The 24,634-nt window shown below is 40.6% G+C and overlaps 1 protein-coding gene across 1 annotated transcript in view; it reads right to left on the reverse strand.

The window, feature by feature from the left end:
• The window catches only part of LOC109931073 (NADP-dependent malic enzyme-like), a 169,560-nt gene extending 146,214 nt beyond the window's left edge, over positions 1-23,346 (reverse strand). The window contains exons 1-2 of the mRNA XM_048598202.1: positions 23,066-23,346; positions 22,760-22,981 (exon numbers count right to left, since the gene is read on the reverse strand). Coding sequence (XP_048454159.1) covers positions 22,760-22,981; positions 23,066-23,068 — 225 coding nt within the window. The 5' untranslated portion in view covers positions 23,069-23,346. The remainder of the gene's footprint in view (positions 1-22,759; positions 22,982-23,065) is intronic.
• Positions 23,347-24,634: the final 1,288 nt, after the last annotated feature.

Raw genomic sequence — 24,634 nt, forward strand, 5'->3', positions numbered from 1 at the left:
GGGTCACCGGACCCGAAACGTTAACTCTGTTTTCTCCTCCACAGATGCTGCCAGACCTGCTGAGCTTTTCCAGCAACTTTGTTTTTGTTTAGGCCCCAATGCTTGCAGGATCAGTAGCCAGATGCGAGGTTGACTCCAGTATTAAGGGCATTGTGACATCATTTATGATGCATGGTAGTTGCATTACTCACAGTCACTCTAGGTTTAGGGTATTCACTTCCTGTTTATAAAGTTGTTGGGTGTATCATATTGCCCATTTAATTTTATGTCACTACCACTGCACCACAGGAGCCTGACAATGTCCCAGTATCACTGGGCCTGGAGGTGCAGATTCAAATCACATCTTCTCCACCGACATGAATGACATTTCTGAACAGGTTGATTAAAAAGTGTTTTTTTAATGACTGTACAATAGCGGCTCAAACAGTCTCAAAAAAAAACTCACTTTTAACCCCTCCAGCTCTTCAAATTTCATCCCACTTCAAATCTCTTATTTCCCTTCAAAGTTCTTGAACGTATTTTCACTTCTCAAATCAACAAAGACCTTCTAAATTCCATACGTTCAATATCCTTTGCCACCATCTAATCCATTTGTTCCTGAAATCATCATGCTTCCCAGCCTACCTCTGGACTCGATATAACCAATACTATCCCTGTCAGTCTCCCATCTTCCATTAACTTTGGCCCAACCAGAACTCCATTGCTCATGTTCCCTGCTTCACCAAGTACTATCCAATGTTCACTCCCTCAAGACCCAAATTTAACATTTCCATCATCACTTCTTCATAGCTTCATCCCTTACTATTGCTGTAGTATGGTGATGGTGCCTGGAGAAGGGACTCTTGGCAGCGGCAGCAGCTCGCTGTGATTGAGGTGATGCTGTAGGCCTGAAGCGCGGGGTCTCCTTGAGGCCCGGGACATCTTTCAGAGATCTCAGACACCCTGGCGTGTGAAGACCCCTTACACAGAAGATGTATCTATTTTTTTCAATTCTTTCTGTAACTCAAAATGGCACCAGACTGTGGCAACAAAACACTTTTCACTTCATCTATCTAGATACATGTGACAATAAATAACTCATAATAAACTCATATTCTGCAAAGGTCCTACAATCCCAAACTCTCCATTTTGTTAACCTTTTCTTTAACCTTCACCTCCTTTGCCCCACCATTGTTGTCCATAGGCACCACACTTTACAATTCCCTCCAAAAACATCTCTGCCTCTACAACTCCCTTTCCACCTTTAACATCTTGTTTAAATTCCCCCTTTAACTCATCCCTCCTCACGGGTCCTTGAGCTTACCTTTCTTTTTGAGGGCACCACCATGAAGACTTTATGGAATTTTCTACGTTTTAATGTACCAAGGTTTCAGATCAAGAAATACATGCAACTTAAAATAAAAATAAGACCTATAAAAACCAAAAACATCTGTTAAAAATGTGGAATTCTTTTAAAAAAAAAAATCACTGAAATTGCACAATTAGAATTTTAACTTTTCAGGACCACTATATGTGCTTTTCTTTCTGGTAAGATTTAAACTAGATAGAACATTGTTACAATTAATGACACTAAGAAGCTATAAACATTTCAAGAATAACTACTCATCCATCAATTGGCTTTTACAGAAAACTACATTAGTTATTAACCCGGCATTAAACAGCAAATATGATTACTGAGCTAAGGAGCTACTGCTTGAAACTGTGTGCAAATATTGGAAGGTGCATATTCAGTCTTTTCACGGCCCTTGGGTTGCTTTATCCACAATTCAATACACCTTTAATTCACTTGTATGCAATTATATTATTGTATTCCTGCAGTGACTCAGTTATTGAGGCGACACAGTGGTTAGTACTATTGCCTCATTGTGCCACGAACCTGGGTTCGATTCCACCCTCAGATGACTGTTTATGTGGAGTTTGCATATTCTCCCCCTGGCTGCATGGGTGCCCTCCAGGTGCTCTGGTTTCCTCACACATTCCAAAGATGTGCAGGTGGATTGGCCGTGCTAAACTGCCCATAGTGTCCGGGGTGTGCAGGCTAGGTGGATTAGCCATGGGAAACACAGGGTTACAAGGATAGCATGGTGGGGTGGGTCTGGGAGGGATGCTCTTTGGTGGGTGGGTATGGGACTCGATGGGCCAAATGGCCTGCTTCCACTCTATAGGAATTCTATGATTATATTATTTTAAGTTTATTTTGAAGACATTAACAATACTCGGACAATTCATACTTCTCTGCGGGATCTCCACATACAGCAATAATACAATAGAATACAGATTTATGATCCAACACTTCTAAACCATGAGAAACTCATTCAGTTCAGCAACTTTGTAGATATACCACAAGAAACAAGCATCACATGAATTGTGAAATACCATACCATACCATAACAATACCTGAAGAGAACACCAGTTCTGTTAAACATTATAAACAAGAGTATTCTTCATAATACGAGCTTAATGGCACACAAGTTAATGGCAGAGGCAAATAACTGTGATCAAGATACTGCCAGTTTCACATTAAGTTTTCTAAGAAATTAACTACTTTTGGCCATAAGGTTACTTGTCTACTAGTTTGCTATTAAGTCAAAAAACATAACCTGGATTTGTAGCTTAACACTATGCATTTGTTGCTAAATGGCACAAAGTCTGTTGACAAATGTGTTAATGACCACAATTAATTGGCCCTCCACTGAGGCAAGGACAGGCTGACTTGCCAAGGGCTTGTCTGTCCCACTATAAAGTTGTCGAGTGGTCAGGGAGGTAGGAATGCCATCTCAGGGAATTTACAGCTTCCTGCTCGCAAACCCACCAATGAGAGCATGTAAAACTCTGGACTAGGTCTGAGCCATAGTCATAGATCTGTACAGGATGGAAACAGACCCTTCAGTCCAACTCATCCATGCCAACCAGACATCCTAAATGAATCCAGTCCCATTTGCCAGCATTTGGCCCATATCCTTCTAAATCCTTCCTATCCATATACCCATCTAGATGCCTTTTAAATGTTGTAATTATACCAGCCTCCACCACTTCCTCAGGCAGCTCATTCCATACACACACCACCCTCTGTGTGAAAATGTTGCCCTTGGATCCCTTTGAAATCTCTCCCCGCTCACCTTAAACTTATGCCCTCCACTTTTGGACTCTGGGAAAAAGACTTTGGCGATTTACCCTATTTATGCCCCTCATGACTTTATAAACTTCTGAAAGGTCAACCCTCAGCCACTGACGCTCCATGGAAAATAGCCCCAGCCTATTCAGCCTCTCCCTACAGCTCAAACTCTCCACACCTGGCAACATCCTTGTAAATCTTTTCTGTACCCTTTCAAGTTTCACAACATCCTTCCTATAGCAGGGAGCCCAGAATTGAACACAGTATTGCAGAAGGGGCCTAACCAATGTCCTGTACGGCCACAACATGATCTCACAGCTCTATGCACTGACCAATAAAGGCAAGCATACCAGACACCTTCTTCACTATCCTGTCTACTCCCCTTTCAAGGAACTATGAGCTTGCACTCCAAGGTCTCTTTGTTCAGCAACACTCTCCAGGACCTTACCATTAAGTGTATAAGTTCTGCCCTGATTTGCCTTTCCAAAGTGTAGCAGATCACATTTATCTAAATTAAACTCCATCTGCCACTCCTTGGCCCATTGGACCATCTGACCAAGGTCCCACTGTACTCTGAGGTAACCATCTTCCCTGTCCACTACACCTCCAATGTGGCATCATCTGCAAACTTACCAAATGTACCCCCTATGTTCACACACAAATCATTCATATAAATGACAAAAAAACAGGGGATCCAGCACCAATCTTTGTGGCACACTGTTGGTCACAGGCGTCCAGTCTGAAAAGCAACCCTCCATCGCACCCTCTGTCTCCTACCTTCGAGTCAGTTTTGTATCTAAATGGCTAGTTCTCCCTGTATTCCATGTGATCTAACCTTGCTAACCAGTCTACCATGCCGAACCTCGTCAAACACCTTACTGAAGTCCACACAGATCATGTCCACCATTCTGCCTTCATCAATCCCCTCTTTGTTACTTCTTCAAAAAATTCAATTAAGTTCGTGAGACATGATTTCCCACACACAAAGCCACGTTGACTATCCCAAATCAGTCCTTGCCTTTTCAAATACATACAAATTTTGTCCCTCGTGATCCCTTCCAACAACTTGCCCACCACTGACATCAGGCTCAACAGTCTATCGTTCCCCGGCTTTTCCTTACCACCTTTCTTAAACAGTGACATCACGTCAGCCAACCTCCAGTCATCTGGCACCTCACCTGTGGCTTCCCACAAAGTTCTAGGGTACACCTGATCAGGTCCTGAGGATTTATCCAACTTTATGCGTTTGAAGATGTCCAGCACCTCCTCCTCTGTAATATGGACATTTTTCAAGATGTTGCTATTTACTTCCCCAAGTTCTTTAGCGTCCATATCCTTCTCCACAGTAAACACTGGCTCAAATCAGAAGCATTGATGTGAACTGACCACTGGAATCTGTCAGCAGCTACTAGCAAAGGTATTTGAAGAAAACCCAATAAACTGCAACTACTTTTAACTGATCACACTCGTTGCACCTATCACATCCACTAATTGCAGCAGTGTTTAAAAATAAAGCTCATGATTAACAAGTTATTTAAATCAACTTAGCTCATGATTTAGTTAATTTAACGATCAAAAAGCTTCCCTCCACAAGCACTTAGGTACCAACATCCACTGAATATCACAAATAGACCTGTGTTCATTTAATTCTGGCCTCTTGAGCTTCACTGTTTGTTATCACTTCACCAGTGATCGATGTGTTTTTGATGCCTGGGCCTTAAGGTTGGAATTCCCTCCCTACATTGATCTGTCTCTCAACTACACTTCCTTCCTTTAAAGGACTCCTTAAAACCTACCACTTTGACCAAGCACTTGGTCATCTGTCCAAGTATTTCCTTAGGGGACTCTATGTCCTATTTTGTTTCATAATGCTCCTGTGAGGCATCTTGGAATATTTTATTTGACAAAAGGTGCTATATAAATATAAGCTGTTGTTGAGCGAAGGTGGCTATGACAACCGGGCTGAATTTTAACAAGGAAAATATATCAACTATTGCTACGACCACTTTGTGCATGATATGGAGGTTGAGCATGCAAAGGAACAGATTTTGTTTTATTCAAAAGTTGAAGCAGTGGAAGCTTAGGCAAGGAGGAGAAAATACAGCAGAACAACACAGGAACGAGCCCTTCAGGCCACCACTCCTATGCTGACCATGATGCTATTCTATACTAATCCCATCTGCTTGCACATGTTCTTTATCCCTCTATTCCTTGAAAACAGTGGTTTCCTACAATGAGAAAATGCTCAAAATCTAAAGCATAATATTTACGCAGTAAATTGACTATAAGAGTTTGAGTGCTATCATATTGTGCATTTATCAATTAGATCTAACAAAGCAAACCACAAGGTAATACAACAGAACATAAATAAAAGAAAGAAGGTGGCTACGAAAACGGTGTTCCAGATCAGCAACCTTTAACATCTAATTATTATAATGGCACAAAATATCACAAGAGGTTATGTGCACTATTTAGATAAATAGATGCACCACAGTGCCAGATGACATAATGGTAAAAATAGATGCTGTGTATAAAAAGGCATCAATAACTAACAGGTGATCAACATGCCACAGTATGAAAGTAATGCCAGCCAGGGCAGTGGGGTTGCAAAGTTAACGAACTATTAACATCACCATTTAGCATCAATTGTGCCATTTTATTTGGAATGCAGGTGGAAAAACAATGCACTTCTAACATTGCTCATCTGTGCACATTTCAAATCCAGGTATTTTAGCATGACTTGAAATGGTTGCTGATTCTTTGTCACTGAAGTGCATCATGCTGAGGCAGAATGGTAAATGAGGAGGCACAGCATGTTAAATGAGGAGGCACAGCAGTGGCAGAAAAATGAAATAAATGAATCAAATCATGCACTCTAGATCCCACTACCTTGTGGAACACATAGACCCAAGTGCACAAAGATCTATTAGTTCAGTCTTAGCCTGTTAATCACACTAACACCCATGACTGAAAACTGCAACTGAGTAGATGACATTCTTAAATCAAAGGACAAGCAACAATTACCTCCCTTTATGTTTGAATTAATCCCCCTTTAAGTTCATGTCCATAGGAAATGAGGAATCTTCAATAAAAACAACCACTACATTCAAATGAGAAATTAAATAACTGCTACTAAAATTAAAGAAACCATTAAAGATGTGGTCATAAACAGACAAATTACAGATCCAAGACAAAAGTAAAACAACAAATACATTGCTTGAAAAACTGGGCTCAGTCTCATTTCTGTGCAGATTCCCACTCTACTCCTTGTTTTTATGCAATAAAAAGCTTTGCATTTCTGACAGAAAATTCCAATCAAAGTTCCTTCAGAAAGGCTGAGTCGTACTTCCAGATCCCTCACAGTACAGAATAATCAAGCAAAGGGAATATTATATAAAAATTCAGAAGTCTTGCTGAAACTGTACAAAACACTAATTAGACCACACGACAAGAGTGAATAGTTTTGGTGCCCCTATCTAAGAAAAGATATCCTAGCATTGGAGAGATTTCTGAGAAGAATCACAAAGTTAATCGCAGGTATAAAAGGATTTTCATATCGGGGTGGGGGTTTGAGTAGGTTGGGCTTGCACTCTGTGATTTGAAGAATGAAAACAGACCTTATTGAAATATACAAGATACTTAGGAGACTTGACAGGGGAGATGCAGAGAACTTGTTTCTCTTTGTGGGAGAGTCTAGGACTAGAGGGCATAATCTCAGGCTAAGGGGTCCTCACTTAAGATAAAGGTGAGGAAGCATTTCTTCTCTCAGAGGATAGAGAATCTGTGGAATTTTTTACTGCAGAGGGATGTAGAGCTGGGTTATTAATAACATTCAAGGTTGAGCTAGACAGACTTTTCATATCTAAAGTAAAGAAAGTGGAGTTGAGGATTATCAGATCAGCTGTGATCTCACTGAATGGTGAGCACACTTAATGGGCCAAATGACTTACTTCTGCTCCTACATCTTACAGTGTTATATTCTAAGGGAGTCAGCTGCCATATTCCAAAATTTACTGGTCACCTTGATAGCTGCTTTCAAATGGCAAGCAGATAAAGCAAAGGTGAGGTTAAAATTCTGGCAGGGCAGGGTGCCAGTGCATAAAGGTATCAAGGGGCCAGGTATGTCAAGTGTTTCAGATAGTCTGCGTTGGTTGTGAAATATCAGTCCCAAGGTGGGAGAGGGTGAGGGTTCCCTCTACGAAAGATTTTGAGTTTATTGTGAAGTCAGTCCTGAATAATGGAATAAAAGTTGTAATTTTCAGCAACCATGAATGGATCCATTTCTCAACATCGTTGATGAGAAAATGTATTTATTCAAAAATGAAATCCCCAATGCATAAGGTATAACCTCTGGTGACAAAGTGGTTAAATCACACAAAGTTTAAAAATATGCAATAGTAAGAGTACATTCTATCACATAACATTCCAATCCCAGCTGTCTGTTGATGTTTTAAGTTTTCAATGCATTGAATACTTATCCACTCCAAATTTAAAGTTGATCACCTCAGTCCATAGGTGTACAGGTACAGCTGTCTACCCCAATATTCTTATTAGTATATTCTATTCCAAGAAAATATTCTAATCTCAGTTCACAAAGCTGTGAATATGAAAAGACAAACACTAGAAGGCATTCACAGTGAACTTGTTATTCCATGCACCATGCATAAATTATTCTAAGGTTTTCAAGCTGGCGCACCGAAGTCAGTTCATAAATTGGAAAAAGGCTGACCATTTTCCATACTAAAGTTGCAAATTAGATCACACTACATGTGTGAATAGTTTTGGTACCCTTCTCTTAGAAAATAAATCCTGGCATTGGATAGAGTAAATAGCCATCACTCTCAGAAGCATTGGAATTGCATAACGGCAGATTAGCACATAAAAGGAACATTTATTATCATCCAATTCTGCAACAGATTTTTTCACTGCCCCTCAATTCCTGCATGAATAACATTTTCCCCTCTACCTTACAATGATTCTAAAGGTGGAGAGCTACTTACAGCAGTTCCCATCATTAAGCTGAAACACTAGGGGAATATGGCATAAAGGCAATGTTACCGGACGAGTAATCCAGAGGGCCAAGCTAATGTTCAGGACACTGCAGAATTTAAATAAATAATTGATTTATTATTAATAAGTCTTGAATGAAAGGATCCACATTAAACTATAATTGACAGTCATTTTAAAAAAAAAATCTTGTTGACTAATTTTCTTTAGGGAAGGAGTTCTACTGTTCTTAGCTGGTCTAGCCCACATGTGACTCCCAGATGCAAACACAGTTGGCTCTTAATTACCCATGAAATGGCCTGATGAACCATCCAGTTGTACCAAACTACTAGAGAAAAGTCAAAAGAAATGAATTCAGTCAAACAACTGAGCAATGAACTAGTCATATCTGCCTTGCTGACCCTGCAAAGCCCCCTTACTAACATATTGGGTTTTGCCAAAATTACCCCTCATATTAGATATCAACAGCCTGACATAGTCATGTACAAAGGAATCACAATTTACAGCCAACTTTCCGATACTTTCACCAATATTCTTGTGAATGTCTTGTCCCATCAACAGGAAGATGACAAGAGGTAGCTACACATTGGCATACCAGTCTGAAAGGGATTGCCCTGAGAGTTCTCAACGTAACTCTGGATTCCATGAAGACTTTTGACATTAGATCAGACAGGGGCAAGGAAACATTCTGATTATCAATTATACCAGACACCCACCATCCTTTGAGTGATAAGGCTTTTCCTCGAGAGTACTTGATTGCTAACAATCACCTTAAATCCCATAGAAATTGACTGCTCCATTAAGAGGAACAAGTCCTTCCTGTCCAGTCGATCCAAGTCCCTCATTATTTTGTACAGCTCAATTAAGTCACCTTTCAACTTTCTTCATTTGCAAGAAATTACCCTAGCCTGTCCAATCTTTCCAAGATTCAAATCAGGAATATGACAGAATACTCTTCACTTGCCTGGATGACCAAGGTTTCCACAATATTCAAGAAGGTCCACAATATCCAAGCCAATATAGCCCACTTGACTGACACTGCATCCACCACCAAAACACTGACTCCCTTCAGTGTTGATACAGTGGCAGCAGTGGGTACTGCATACAAGATGCCCTACAGCAACTTGCCAAGGCTCCTTCAACACCACCTTCCTGATATGTGATTTCTATCACCTAGAAAGACAAGTTGCAGATGCATGGGAACACAACCATCCTGATTTTGAATGATATTGCCATTCTATCACTATCAGTGCGTCAAAATTCTGGACCTCCCCAACAACAATGAGAAGTGCACCTACACCAAATCTACTGAAGGCTCATTATCAACTTTTCTTGGGCAATTCGGAATCAGAAGTAGGACTTTACAACAAAATCTACAATCCTCTTGTAACATCGCATTTGCTCATCAATTTCAATACTTTCTTCTCTGTAATTACGTATATTACAATAGTCACTTGATCCAGTTAGGTTTCTTGTCGGCAGATTGCTACAAATGAATAATTACAGAGTATATAAATATTTACTCTAAAAATAACACTTGAAAAGAGCCAGTCTCATGATGAACAGTGCTTCACAAACATTTCTCACTGAGGAGCAAGAATAATACATAATTTGGTGCTTCAACATTTATTTATTTCTCAGATTTTAGTTTGCAAACAAATGAGCTAACAGCATGGTTAAATTAAGAGACACCTGAAAAAGTTCGGAGCGCATTTAAGAACGGTTGCCCAATCATTATTCAAAAAAAAAATTATATTCATCATCAGGGTTAGATTTTAAAGTTTTTTTTAAATGGAGGGAAAGGATATGAAATCAATCACCACTACAGCATGTGGAACGTCGCAACAAAAATACTTTGAGCGAGATTTCAACTCACTTCAACCCATTTCTTGCACAGAATTACTCGGATTTTTCGAGCTTCCATGACAATTAAATGAACAACTGCTGTGGTGGTTGAAAGGGAATTAATTCTTCTCTTTAATCCAATGTGTAAAACATCCAGCAAATCAATTAGAAAGCTTGAGAATGAGGCATGAGTTACAGGTACTAATGACCATGTAGCAACATTCAACATTTAAAATCATCTGCAACACTGAGTAACTAAATGGCATGTTGTTAAGCTGCATCAAGAAATCAAAGTTAACTTTGTTGCAGAAAAGATAAAGAGCCTAATTTGAAGTGCAGTTGGAGCCTTCTCACAGTATAGGAGGTATACAGGGTAGCTAATAATGTCAATTTAACACAAATTACATAAAGATCCAGGGCTGTCTCTGAACAGATTGGTTAGAAAATATCCATATAGCAACAGCGAAGGGCTCTTGGTGGCACAACGGTAGTTTCACTACCTGTGGGCCAACAGGATTGGATTCAAATCCCAGAGATAGTAAGAACTGCTGATATTTGAGTCAGAAATAACATAGTGTGGAGCTGGAGGAACACAGCAGGCTCGGCAGCATCAGAGGAGCAGGAAAGTTGACGTTTCAGGTTGGGACCCTTCTTCAGAAATAGGGGAGGGGGAAGGAAGCTCTGAAATAAACAGAGAGAGGAGGGGTGGGGCTGGGGAAGGTAGGTGGGATGGTGATAGGTGAGTGCAGGTAGGCAGTCGTGGGGATTGGTCAGTGAGGTGGGAGGAGCGGATAGGTGGGAGAGAAGATGGACAGATTGTGTCAGGTCAAGGATGCGGGGATGAGAGGGAGGGTTTGTCACGGGATGAGGCTGGGCATGGGGAGACTTTGAAACTGGTAAAGTCCACATTGAGACCATTGGGTTGTAGGGTAGAATATGAGGTGCTGTTCCTCCAGTTTCTGGGTGGCATCATTGTGACACTGGAGGACACCCAGGATGGACATGTTGCCCATGGAGTGGGAGGGGGGAGTTGAAATGGTTTGCAACTGAAAGGTGTTGTTTGTTGCGAACAGAACGCAGGTGATCTATAAAAGTGGTCTCCGAGCCTCCGCTTGGTCTCACCAATGTAGAGGAGGCCACGTCAGGAGCAGCGGATGCAGCAGACCACATTGGCAGATGTGCAGGTGAACCTCTGTCTGATATGAAAGGTTTTTTTGGTTCCTTGGATGGAGGTGAGGCGGGGGGTGTGTAGGGGCAGGTATAGCACTTCCTATGATTGCAAGGAAAGGTGATGGGGCTAGTGGAGAGTGTGGAGTGGACGAGGGAGTCGCAGAGAGCGTGGTCCCTACGGAAGGCAGAGAAGGGTGAGGAGGGAAATATATCTTTGGTAGTGGGGTCAGATTGCAGGTGACAGAAGTGGCAGAGAATGGTACATTGAATCTGGAGGTTAGTGGGGTGATACGTGAGGACAAGGGGGATTCTGTCTTTGGTTTTGTTGCAGGGAGGGGATATGAGGGCAGAGGTGTGGGAAACACAAGAGATGTGGTCAAGAGCATTTTCGACCACCGAAGGGGTGAAGTTGCAGTCATTGAAATAAGAGAACATCTGGGATGTTTGGGAGTGGAACGCCCCATCTTGGAAGCAAACACGGCGGATGTGGAGGAATTGGGAGTAGGGGATTGCATTCTTGCAGGAAGGTGGGTGAGAGGAGGTGTAGTCTAGGTAGCTGTGGGAGTCAGTGGGCTTGAAATAGATATCGGTTTCAAGGCAGTCACCAGAGATGGAGACAGAGAGGTCCAGGAAGGACAGAGAGGTATCAGAGATGGTCCAGGTGAACTTGAGGTTGGGGCGAAAGGTGTTAGTAAAGTTGATGAACTGTTCAAGCTCCTCGTGGGAGCACAAGGCAGCGCAGATACAGTCATCGATGTAGCGGAGGAAGAGGTGGGGGATAGTGCCAGTGTAGCTGCGGAATAGGGACTGTTTCCTCTGAATCAAATCCCACCTGCTTCAATGATGAACTAGTTGAAATGGTTGATTAAAAATACTTATAAGACCAGTCAGACTAGTATGTCTCATTTTACTGTTTAGAGCTCTTCATAGCACAAGGATAGTTCCAACAGCCTCAGACATGTCTCATAGTGTGCCCAGACAGGTTGACTGAAGATATCTACTAAAGATTCATGACTATTTAAGTGGGTTTTGTGGCACAGTGGTAGTGTCTCCCGGCTTCTGGGCTAGAAGGTCTGAGTTCATGTCCAATGTGCAGGAGACGAATCAAAACAAATTTGAACAGGTTGATTCACAGTACTTACATAAAGAATGTTTTACAAATAACCATAAGCCCATGAGATATGAATAGAAGTAGGCCATTTGGCCCAGCAAGTTTCTCTGCCACTGAATGTGGTCATGGCTAATCTGATAATTCTGAACTCTACTTACCTGCTTTTTCCCCATTACATTTAATTCCCTTACTGATTAAAACTCTGTTTATCTTAGCCTTGAACATAATGATTCAGCCCTTTGTAGTAAAATATTCCACAGATTCACTACTTCTCTGAGAGAAGAAATTCCTCCACATCTCTGTTGTAAATTAATAAATTAAATAATCGTAAATTAGATAATCTGAGATTATGCCCCCTGGTTCTTCACTCTTCCACAAAGAGAAATAACCTTTCCACATCTCTCTTGTCAGTTCTCCTCAAGAATTTTGATTGTTTCAGTTAAGTTGCCTCTCATTCTTCTGAAATTCCTATGAGCAATGGCTCACGCTACTCAACCTCTCCTCATACTAAAATCCCTCTGTACCTGTGTTCAGTATAGTAAACCTTCTCTAGACTGTCCAATGCCAGTATATTTTTCCTTAAATAAGGGGATTGAAACTCTTCATAGTATTTCAACTGTAGTCTCACTAGTGCCTTGTATAGTCTTAGCATGACCTCCTTACTTTTATACTCCATACCCTTCGAAATGAAGGAAAACATCCCATTTGCCTTCCCTATTATCCACTAAACTTATACGCTATTTTTTTTTTCATGATTTATGCACAAGGACTCCCAAGTCAGTTCTGAGAAAGGGTCAACGAACATGAAACATTAACTCTGCTTTCTTTCCACAGATGCTGCCAGACCTGCTGAGTTTTTCCAGCAATTTTTGTTTTTGTCTCAAATCCCTTGGTTCTGCAGCTTTTAATAGTCTTTATTCATTTAAATAATATTCTGCTCCTCTATTCTTTATGTCAAAGTGCATAACCACACATTTTCCTGAATTTTATTCCACTGGTCAGATTTTTATCCCTTCACTCCCTTCACTGAACCTGTCAATATCACTCTGCATGCTCCGTGTCATCCTCAGCACTTGCCTTCCCACTATTTTTGATTGATCTGAAAACTGGGCTATCATATGTACATTCACTTTTCTCATCCAAGTGATTAACATATATTGTAAATAAATGTGGCCCTGCAATGATCCCCGTGGCACACCACTTAGAGCTTGCCATCCTGAAAGTGCCTCCTTTATCCCAACTCTCTGTCTTCTATCATCTGGCCAATCTTGTGCCAGAGGAGGTGGTGGAAGCAGGTACTTTGGCGACTTTAAGAGGCATCTGGATGGTTACATTAATTGGGAGGGAATAGAGGGATACAGACTGAATAAGGGCAGAAGATTTGTTTTTAATGTTTAGTTAGGGCATGATGATCGGCATAGGCCTGTTCCTCTGCCTTACTACTCTTTTGTTTTTCTTTTGTTCTATCCATGCTAATATACTAACCTCAACACTACCGTCTCTTAACTTATTAAGCCGTGAAAGAACGAAACAAATGTTGTATGTAAATTAAGAGAAAATAATAGAACAGTTAGAATTTTCACCTATTCTGATACTTAAAATCACAATTTCGCTATTCATAGTGTTTGCATTGAAATAATGCACCATGTCAAACATTCCACCCTGTTTGAAGGTAACTATAAATCAAGACAATAAGTACTTTAAAAGATCACTAAGAGATATAATTAGTACAGTTCTACACAGTAAGTGCATTTGCCAAAGAATTCAAATCACATATTTCAGAATCAAAGAAACGGTTTCTCTCTGAAGTTTCATGTGTAGCTATTCACTTCTCTCAGGAGAGGAAGTACCTATAATGGTGCAAATTAAAGAATAAACACAATTTGCTTTAATATTGAACTTCATCCTCTCAGGATATTCCTTACATCAAAAGCAGCCACTTTTGAAGTCCACTTATGTACGCAAATCTAGCAACCGGTCTAACAACAATGAAGATCCCTCTCCGGTCTAACAACAATGAACTTGACGAGTGACAAAAGAATTTGACTCATTACTAATGATGATGATCAATGATTAGACTTAATATGCGTTCTATTTTCAAACTTCGTTTTTACACTTTATTTCACTATTTGTTCAATATCAAGTGATATGAATTATAGAAATAAATATTTGCATGTTGACACTGAATCTAATTTCAATGTTTTATTATTCACAGCTCAAGTGCAAACCCTCAGTCTAAGTAAATGGGTTTTATCATTACTTCCTATATTGTTTTAGTGGGAACTAGCCAGTTCAAACATACAAAAAAAAGGCCATTTGATGCACCTAATTATTCAATGGTGCAGACTGCTTCTATCTACACCCCCACCTTCTTTGGTCACCCGAGGAAGAAAGACAGTGTTTGAAGACCAGGATCCCAAAAGCGGCACCAAGCTTGTAGACTACAGAGCAGTAGTGATACCTGGCCCCCTATATGGCTGAGACACAAAGGAACCTCAAAAACCTTGGAGAAGTACTACCATGATGTCTCTATAAGATCCCATAAATTCATTGGCAGAAACAGAGCGCCAAAGACACTGTTCTTGCTCAGATCATCCCCAGCATCAATGCATTGATCCTAATCGATCAGCTCTGCTGAGCTGGCCATACCGTCTGCATGCTTCGTGCGAGATTCCCAAAACAAGCACTCTATTCGGAGCGTCAACACAGCAAGCAAGCCAAATGAAGGTGAAGGAAATACTTCAGGGGCACCATCAAAGCTTCCTTGAAAAAATACAATTTTGCTGTCAACACCTGGAACACCCAGCTCAAGACTGCCCGAAGTAGAAGGAAAGCATTTATGGGAATTGTACACCTTGAGTCACATCGCCAAAAGAAACAAGCATCAAAAGAGAAAGCAGCATATGGCAACTCTGGCACGTTCCCCCGCCTAATCATCCAACCACCATCTTCTCAACTCTGACAGAGACTGTAAGCTGTGCACTGTACTCTTAAGTCACCTGAGAACTCATTTCTATTGTGGAAGCAAGTCATCCTTGATCACAAGGAACTGCCTATGAAGAAGTCAATGCCTCAGCCTACCTAATTACACAATTGCCTGGAAAAAAAAGAGAAGCAAAAGGAAAACAATATTAGGCCAGGTTAGAAAATAATTCAAAGTTCAGCTCCTTTTGAAAGGCAGTCATTCCAAATGTATTCTGGAAGTTGATCTTCAATATATTCTCAAAGTGTAGGCTGCTTTTTCCTCTAAATTGAGAGCTGTGCATTCACTTCTATAGTCCAAGATGAAACTGTAGTACCACACTCAATGGTTTAAATGTTAAACTGCAACATTGGTTTAGTATATCATTTGCTATTAGTATTTTTAGCTGAGAATAAGTGATCTTTAATTGACATATTTAACACTGCCTCTTAAACATGCTTCCAATACCAGACACGAAATCAATGCACTACAGAAATTAGTTATTGATAAAGTTACATCTACCTTAAAAGGTAAAATATAATTATATAGATGGACAAATGCTCACAGCCCCTCAACCCCCATCAACCAATAGTGCTTGTTGAGTTCTCCGAGTAAACTCTTTCAGTCAAAGGCAGTAACCTCAACTAGCTCCACAGCAATAAAGGAGATGCCCATTTAATGATATTAATGGTAGGCATAATGTACTGTCAATATAAGTACTGTTTGGGTCAAAAGAAAGTTTCTGTAGAAAACCTCCTATCAGATATACAAAATGCTTATCTTAAATATACTTTTCATTACATCATTCCTTATTTGCTTTTGGTTAAGTTTATTTGCAGTGCAATCCATACCCCAGCAATACTGTGATAAATGACCAGAGAACAGAAATAGTTCAAAACAGAATTACTGCCTCATTGTTTGTAGGATTTTGAAGGTCAGATGCAATTACAATAAAAGCAATTATACCTTCTTGAAATAGAGATTTTATTAATCACAGCTATTGAAATATTTTTAAATTTCCATGTAACTTGCAGTTGTTTAAAAAATATAGGAAGATGAGTCATAATCCTACTCATAGAGTTGACTAACGTCCTGTTTCACGAATATCGTTTCGGGAAGGAAACTACCATCCTTACCTGGTCTAGCTTACATGTGACTCCAGACCCACAGCAATGCTGTTGACTCTTATTTGCCCTCTGTGCAATTAGGGATGAGCAATAAATGCCGGCTGGGAGCAATGCCCTCATTCTGAGAATGAATTTTTAAAAACTGAATATTTATTAGATAAGCTTTTTATTGTTCTCTTTCTGAATACTTTATCTTTGAATAGAGACAAATCATTCTGCTGTCATTCCATGTCCACTAAAGTTTATAAATTTCATAAAGGATAATGCCATAATTTTTCTATTGATATTTTAGTATAATTTTTAAAACTTTTACTAAAAGTTGAGTCCACATGATGATCTTGGAACAGACATTTTGTTGTAGAAATTCCACAGACATTGTTCCACAGTTGTCAATATATTGGCTCTAATGTAGCATCATAGTTTGTCAATGAAACATGCAGTATCATGCAGCAACTTCAGATAAGTGGGCAGTGAGAACAGTAATCCAGGAGGCTAAACAGGAGTTTGGAGGAGCACTTGCTCTGTGGGTTGACGGCAATCCCAAGTTCTGCCACTAGTCATTACTGCACAGGCTACCTCAAGACAAATCAAAAAGGTTCTGCAAGAGCATTAGGCTTTTCGTTTGCATATTTTGCGTACAGCACACTTAGAATGTGCAATCATTTAAAGGCCCTTTTTTTTCCTGTACAGAAGCTACATCCTGCTTGACTGATAGGTTTCTGGGTAAGTTAAGAAAATAGATCCAATAGCAGATGTTGAACTTTTAGACAATGTAAATGAGGCTGCAGTTAGAATACACTTTACCGTTCTGGACACTCAATTACATAAAGGATATAAAAGCTACGTGAAAGGTGCACTGAAAATTAATTGGAATGGTGCAACGGGTGTGAAAGCCACAGAAGAGAGTCTTTTAACCCTCCTCCCACTCCCAAACTCCAGCCAAGAGGATGAAAGGGGTACTGGATGCAAGTTGTTGTGTCATTGTTTTAACAGCCAGGTATGTGATCCATATAATTTATGAATCAGTTCCGAATTGGGCTGGAGAAGCAGCAGGTCCAGTATTCAGACAAGTTTGTATGACATACATATTCCCCAAGACGAAGACCCATTGAGATGTCTTGGGCTTTTAAAACCTCCTAGTACCGTCCATATTAAAATTTTCCAATAAAGCACCATCATTAAGACAATGCTTAAGACATCCCATATGTACAGCAAGAAGGCCATCAATTCATGAATCATTCAAACAATTGTCAGCACAAAATGGTATCCACAGTACTACGACCCAAGGAAGAAAACATTCCTCAAAATCAATGCATCTCAAAAGGATGAAAAGTATACATCTTGCAAGATGGCAATTCCAGTTCTTCCAACATATCTGTTCCGTAAGCAATTCACTGTAGAAACTGATCATAAATCATTGGAAACTATTTGGCACAAACAACTAATAAGTGCATTACCCAAAATATAACAAATTTTAGTAAAAGTACAGTTGGTGGGGAAAATGCCTGGGTACAACGTCAACATCTTCTACAAACTCATACTGAGCAAAATTACCAAAGCAAAATATGAATGCCGAGTTTACACTAAGCTCACAAGTGGACAATACAGCCATTGATGTGGAAGATCTTCTCAAGGATATTTTCATGAACTTTGGTCAGTAACAATCCAACCAACTTCAGAATGAAATAGCTAATGATTCATGGCTGAAGGCACCGTGGAAAATAATTAAAGAAGGATGGCCTAAAGTAATAGAAGATGTGCCAGAAACGCCCAGTAGGGATGAACTAGCCATTTCAAGGAGTGTAATTTTTAGAAAGGAAACAAGTGCTTGAAGCCCTTTGCCAGGACAGAGTCATAGCTGCATAGAGGACATGTGAAAATAGATTGAACATGATGCTTGGCACAGGATACTACATATTGGCCTGAGATCAACAACAAGGTAGAAAATAAAACAGTGAGGGTATGCAAGATGTGAGAACCACTAAACACAGCAACGCAAAGAAACTGACAAGATTTCATCAGTTCCCTTGGTCCAAAATTACAACAGATCTATTTACCATTCACAACAACAATTCTCTCCTAGTCATAGAGTCGTAGGGATATACAGCAAGGAAACGGACCCTTCAGTCCAACATGTCCATGCCAATAGATATCCTAAATAAATCTAGTCTCATCTGCCAGCATTTGGCCCATATCCCTCTAAACTTTTCCTATTCATGTACCCATCCAAATGCTTTTTAAATGTTGTCATTGTACCAGCCTTCACCACGTCCTCTGGCAGCTCGTTCCATACACGCACCACCCTCTGCATGAAAAAGTTGCCCCTTAGGTCCCTTTTAAATCTTTCCCCTCTCACCTTAAACCTAGGATCTCTAGTTTCAATTCCCCATCCCTGGGAAAAACACAATATGCATTCATCCTATCTATGCCCCTCATGATTTTATACGCCTCAGTAAGGTCACCCCTCATTCTCATACGTTCCAAGAAATAACATCCTATCTTGGCCAAACTCTCCCTATAACTCTGGCCTACTCGTCCTGACAACATCCTCATAAATCTTCTTTGCACACTTTCCAGTTTAACTATGTCTTTCCTATAACAGGGTGACCAAAACCGCACACAATACTCCAAGTGCAGCCTCACCAACAACTTATACAACTGTAACATAACGTCGCAACTTCTATACTCAATGCCTCGACCAAAAAAAGCCAGCATGTTAAACGCCTTCTTCACCACCCTGTCTACCTGTGATGCCGCTTTCAACGAACTGTGTACTTGCACTCCTAGGTCCCTCTGTTCCACAACACTCCTCAGGACCTTACCATTTACTGTACAAGTCCTACCTTGGTTGGACTTTCCAAAGTGCAACACTTCACACTTGTATTGAACTGCATTTGCCAATCCTCAGCCCACACTTCCATCTGATCAAGATCCCTCTGTAATTTTTGATAACCTTCCTCACTATCAACGATACCTCCTAATTTTGTATCATCCGCAAACTTACTAATCATGCCTTGTACATTCACACCCAGATCAATTATGTAAATGACAAATAACAAAGGTCCCAGCACAGATCCCCTGTGGCACATCACGAGTCACAGGCCTCCAGTCTGAGAAACAAACTTCAAACATCACCTTCTGCTTCCTACCATCAAGCCAATTTTGACTCCGATTAGCTAGCTCGCCCCGAATCCCATACGACCTTCATGACTAGCCTGCCGTGCGGGACCTTGTCAAAGGCCTTACTAAAGTCCATACAGACAACGTCCACTGTCCAACCCTCATCTATCCTCTTGTTACGTCTTCGAAAAACTCTAAAAGATCTGTCAGACATGACTTCCCACGCACAAATCTATGCTGACTATCCCTAATCAGACCTTGACAATCTAAATGCAATTTTATCTGGAAAATAAAAGGATGTTTTGTTACTGATTTAAGACCAGTCACTTTAACTAGTGTTGAAGAAACTTCTGGAAACAATTAATCACAATAGAATTAATAGTCACATGGAAAATATGGATTGATTCAGAACAGTCAGCATGGATTTTTTAAGGGAAAATGGAGTATAGCTAACTTGCTGGAGTTTTTTAAAAGAGGTAACATAGAGAGAGTTGACAAGGGGAAGGCTGTTGATATGGTGTAAATAGACTTCCAAAAAATGTTCAATACAGTGCCACATATCATTCATGATGAAAGTGATAGGTCACTGAATAAAAGGACAGTAGTAACGTGGATTCAAAATCGACCCAGTCATCAGTTTAGGGATCCTTACTTTTTCGGATTATATGAATAGCCAAGATCTTGGTGTGCAAAGGACACTTGTAAAGTTTGCCACATTCACAAAACTTGACAGAATTGTAAACTATGAGGAAGACAGTGCAGAGTTTCGGAAGGACATTGGCACACTGATGGAGTGGCAGACGAAATTCAATGCAGAGAACTGTGAAGTGCTATATTTTGATACAAAGAACATGAAGAACCAAGGTGTACTGGAGCAGAGTCCTGCGTGCATATGCGTACAACCATTACAGTTCAAGACTGGGAGGTTATGTCGAACTTCTGGTGACACAGCTTAGATGTCACTTGGAGTTCTGTGCACAGTCTGGATGCCATGCCACAGGAACGACATGAATGCATTAGAGAGACAGTTCAGAGGACATTTACAATAATAGTTTTGTAAATGGATCTAGAGTATACGGTATTAAAATGTTTGACAAAAAAAAGCAAATGTGAAATGAAAAAAAAACATTTTCACACAGTGAGCATTTAGGGCACTGCCTGGAAAAGTGACAGAGGCAGATTCAACAGAAGAGGGCATCTGTAGGGTCTTTGGATGATTTTTTAAAATACGAAAAATGCGCAGGGTTACGGGGAACAGGCAACGAGTTTGACATAAAGCTAAAATGCTCAGAGACCCAATACAGACATGACGGCATGAATTGTCTCCTTCTGCCCCCAACAATATTGTTATTATGAGTGTACTAATGAGTCAAGGACCAGGAAGACATGTCCAGCAACCATAAGGAGACCAAGCAGCAATACAGAAGAGTTGATTTGCTCTATAACTTTGTCTTTTATGTAAGAGACAAAAAAAAACTGCAGATGCTAGAATCCAGGTAGTCAAACAGAAGGCTGGAAGAACACAGCAAGCCAGGCAGCATCTGGAGAAAAGAGGAGTCAATGTTTCGGGTACTACCCTTCTTCAGGACTGCTCTTTCCTCCAGATGCTGCCTGGCTTGCAATGTTTTTCCAGTCTCCTGACTGCCTTTAATGTAATCTTTGTTGGGACTTTCAGATAAATTACACCTACACTATTTACCAATCCATTGTGAGAGGGGCAATTCCGTGTTAAGGTAAACAATACAAGACTATGGTAAGTATTCAGGAATAGAAAAATTAGACGCTGGAGACAGTTTGTTTTCATTACGGTATTTTGTTGGCAAAACATTATAAAAACAAAATAATTGAGAATAACTCCATAAAAGTTATTTTTTCCTACACTTAAATGGTGATTGGAATTTTCCAGCATAAAATTATTTAAGCAGTTATTTTGAAAAGGGGAGACAGCATTGCTTGAAAACAAAAGCCATATTAAAAGTCTGGAGAAAGCAAAGAGAGAGGAAAGTGATTAAGTAGGTTATAGGGTTGATTCTGCAATATTCCACAAATCTCTCCTGTATCTGCTAAAAGGCACACACATAAGGACCCAATGATTATATCACCTGCAGTAAACTGATGACTGGGTTTGGCATATATTCATGCTACACTATCCAATTTAGCAATTATACCTACATTAGGCCATTAACAAGGAAAGAGTGTGCAGACTGGCACATTCCAAGGTCCAGGACTATGTGCTAGGGGAGGCACTAAAGCTTGGGACAGCTGCTGCCAAGGAAGGCACAGTGGGGAAAGTGCATTGAGGTCTTCCTGCTGAAGGTAAATGGGGGTCTGTTCAGTTAATGGACCCTCCTAGTGCCTCAATATATGTAAATATTAGTAATATATGTGTGAGGTCTTTGGTTTTTTGGATAGAGTCAAAGTCCAATGTTTTGTTTGTTTACTTGATATGCAACTGTACAGAACCGAACTGCTTTTGCGACAATGTATATATACAATGTGATTTTTTATGAATGAAGTATATTTTTGAAATATAAAAAAAAGACACACCTCCATATCAGGACTGCAGTTACAATGGAGGATTGGGAGCTCACACAAGAGAGTCATCTCTGGCAAGTTAAGTTTAAGTGTTAGCATATAAAGCAGTGCATACATTTAAAAAAGTCAGGAAGCAAAAACATAATATTCTGATAAAAAGGTCCATTTCTGAAACACCCATTTATCTGTTCTATCTTGACGGGCTGAGTGTTTCCAGCATTTTTTTGCTTTTGCTTCAAGTTTTCACCTTTTCCGGTTTTTTTTAAAAGCCGCTTTATTTTACGCAGCGCTTAGGTCAAATAAACTCCCGAACAGTTTCAAATTAACAGGACACTGGAGTTATATTCCGAGTGGTGTAAATCATAGACCTCTGGATGGTTTTCTGCTTTTGCAAACTAAATGATCAGGCCAGCGCATTTCATTTTTTCACACTGCTACAAGAAATTGCATCTCGACTCCCTGGGAAAACGCTCTGCGTGCAACTTTCCTGATCTTGGGACCCCTGACCCATTCCTGCAGATTTTGTATTAAATATTGCCTGGACAGCTTTGTTAAGTTTCAAACATCAATCGATGTAATCGGCGAGGCCAGCATTTTGCAGTTTTCTTTTCAAGTGATGAGCAGTTTTTGTTGAGTGTCTAGAAGCAGAGATTACTGCTGGAGCTGCTTTGACCCGGCCTGAACAATGAGTAGGAAGCTGCTGAAGGAATCCCACCCCATCCCACCCTTCCCAGTGCTTCTCCCTGGGGGACCTGCTCTCTTTTTACCTTGTTGAGGTGGGGGTTGCGAGTGATCTCATAGCCCCGTTTCTTGATGTGAGGCTGGTGGTCGGGGCTTGGCCCTGGGCCGCTGCTGCTCCTTCTCTCCCGCCGCAAATCGTTCCGGATTCCCACTGCTGTCAGCCGGCTGAGCGGCTGAGTGCTGAAGGTCTCTCTGTCGAAGAGACGCCGAGCAAACGCCAAAGCGCTCATGTTCCTCGTCGCATTCATCTGCGATAAAAGAGAGAGAGATGAGGAACATGGGGAGAGGGGTCAAATCCAGACTATGCAAACTGACTCATTTCCAACCCTGACCATAAAGCGGCTGCTCCAGGATGCAGAGCCGATCAATGTAGTGTCCGGGATGTCTGACTACTGCTGCCAGCTGTTAGTACCCCGCTGGAGGGCCAAGGTTCACTTGTGATGAGCCTGCACGATTACATCGGTTAGTGGCCCGGCTCAGCTCTCCTTATTCCGGCGGTAGTTTTCTCCGCACGCGCCCTCCCTAACAGCTGGTGGCGCGCTCACCCTCGCGCTTCAAGTCACCCTATAAAGTGTCTTCGGTCTGAGGGTAGTCATCGCACAAACTGGCTGCTGCTGTTTTTACATTTCGACTTTATTTTGAGCTTTTTCATGAAACCTAAGGGACTTAACTTTGACAAAGGAGGAGTTTGCAACGTCTGTTTAGATTTTAATTATTTCCTTATGTTAGACAAATTAAGGAGTTTGCATAGGCCCCGTATCTTGAAGCGTTGCGCAACCATAGGCCTTCTATGGGATGTTAAGGAGCCATAGAGTAATGCAACATGGAAACAGGCCCTTTGGCCCAAACTGCTCTATGCTGACCATGGTGCCCACTCAGCTAGTTCCAAATTGGCTGCATTTGGTCCATAACCCTCTAAACCATTCCCATCCATGTACCTACCCAAATGTTTTTTAAATGTTGCTATTGTACCTGCCTCAACCACTTTCTCCAGCAACCCACTCCAAATATGCACCACTCAATGTGTGAAGAGGTTGCCGTCAGGTCCTTCTTAAATTTTTCCCCTCTCAGCTTAAACCTTGGCCCTCCAGTTTTCAATTCTCCATCCCTGGGAAAAACACAATATGCATTCATCCCCTCATGATTATATACGCCTCAAAAAGGTCACCTCTCATTCTCTTACATTCCAAGCTATAAAATCCTATCTTGGGCAAACTCTCCCTATAACTCTGGCCTATTAGTCCTGGCAAATTCCTTGTAAATCTTCTTTGCATACTTTCCAGTTTAACTATGTCTTTCCTTTCACAGGGTGACCAAAATTGTACACAATATTCCCAAGTGCGGCCTCACCAACGACTTATACAACTATAACATAACGTATCAACTCCTATACTCAATGCCTCAACTGATGAAGGCCAGCATGCCAAATGCCTTCTTCACCACACTGGCCAATGAGGCCGCTTTCAATGAATTATGTACTTGTAATCCTAGGTCCCTCTGTTCCACAACACTCCTCAGGACTTTACCATTTACTGTATAAGTCCTAACTTGGTATGACTTTCCAAAATGCAACACTTCACACTTATCTGCATTGAACTGCATTTGCCAATCCTTAGCCCACTTCCTCATCTGATCAAGATCCCTCTGTAATTTTTGATAGCCTTCTTTGCTTTCAACGATACCTCCTAATTTTGTATCATCCACAAATTTACTAATCATACCTTGTACATTTACTACATATATTCATTAAATCCATAGTTTATGCATTCGATCATGGATCCTCAACAGCAATTTTTATTTATGTAATAAAAATAATCCATTCTAAGGAGCACAGTGAAATAAAATAAAACACGTCACTGTACAACATAAGGTGATGTGATCAGGACCAAAAATTTGGTCAA

The sequence above is a fragment of the Rhincodon typus genome, chromosome 6, assembly GCF_021869965.1.
Source record: "Rhincodon typus isolate 14 chromosome 6, sRhiTyp1.1, whole genome shotgun sequence".
NCBI classification, from domain to species: Eukaryota; Metazoa; Chordata; class Chondrichthyes; order Orectolobiformes; family Rhincodontidae; genus Rhincodon; species Rhincodon typus.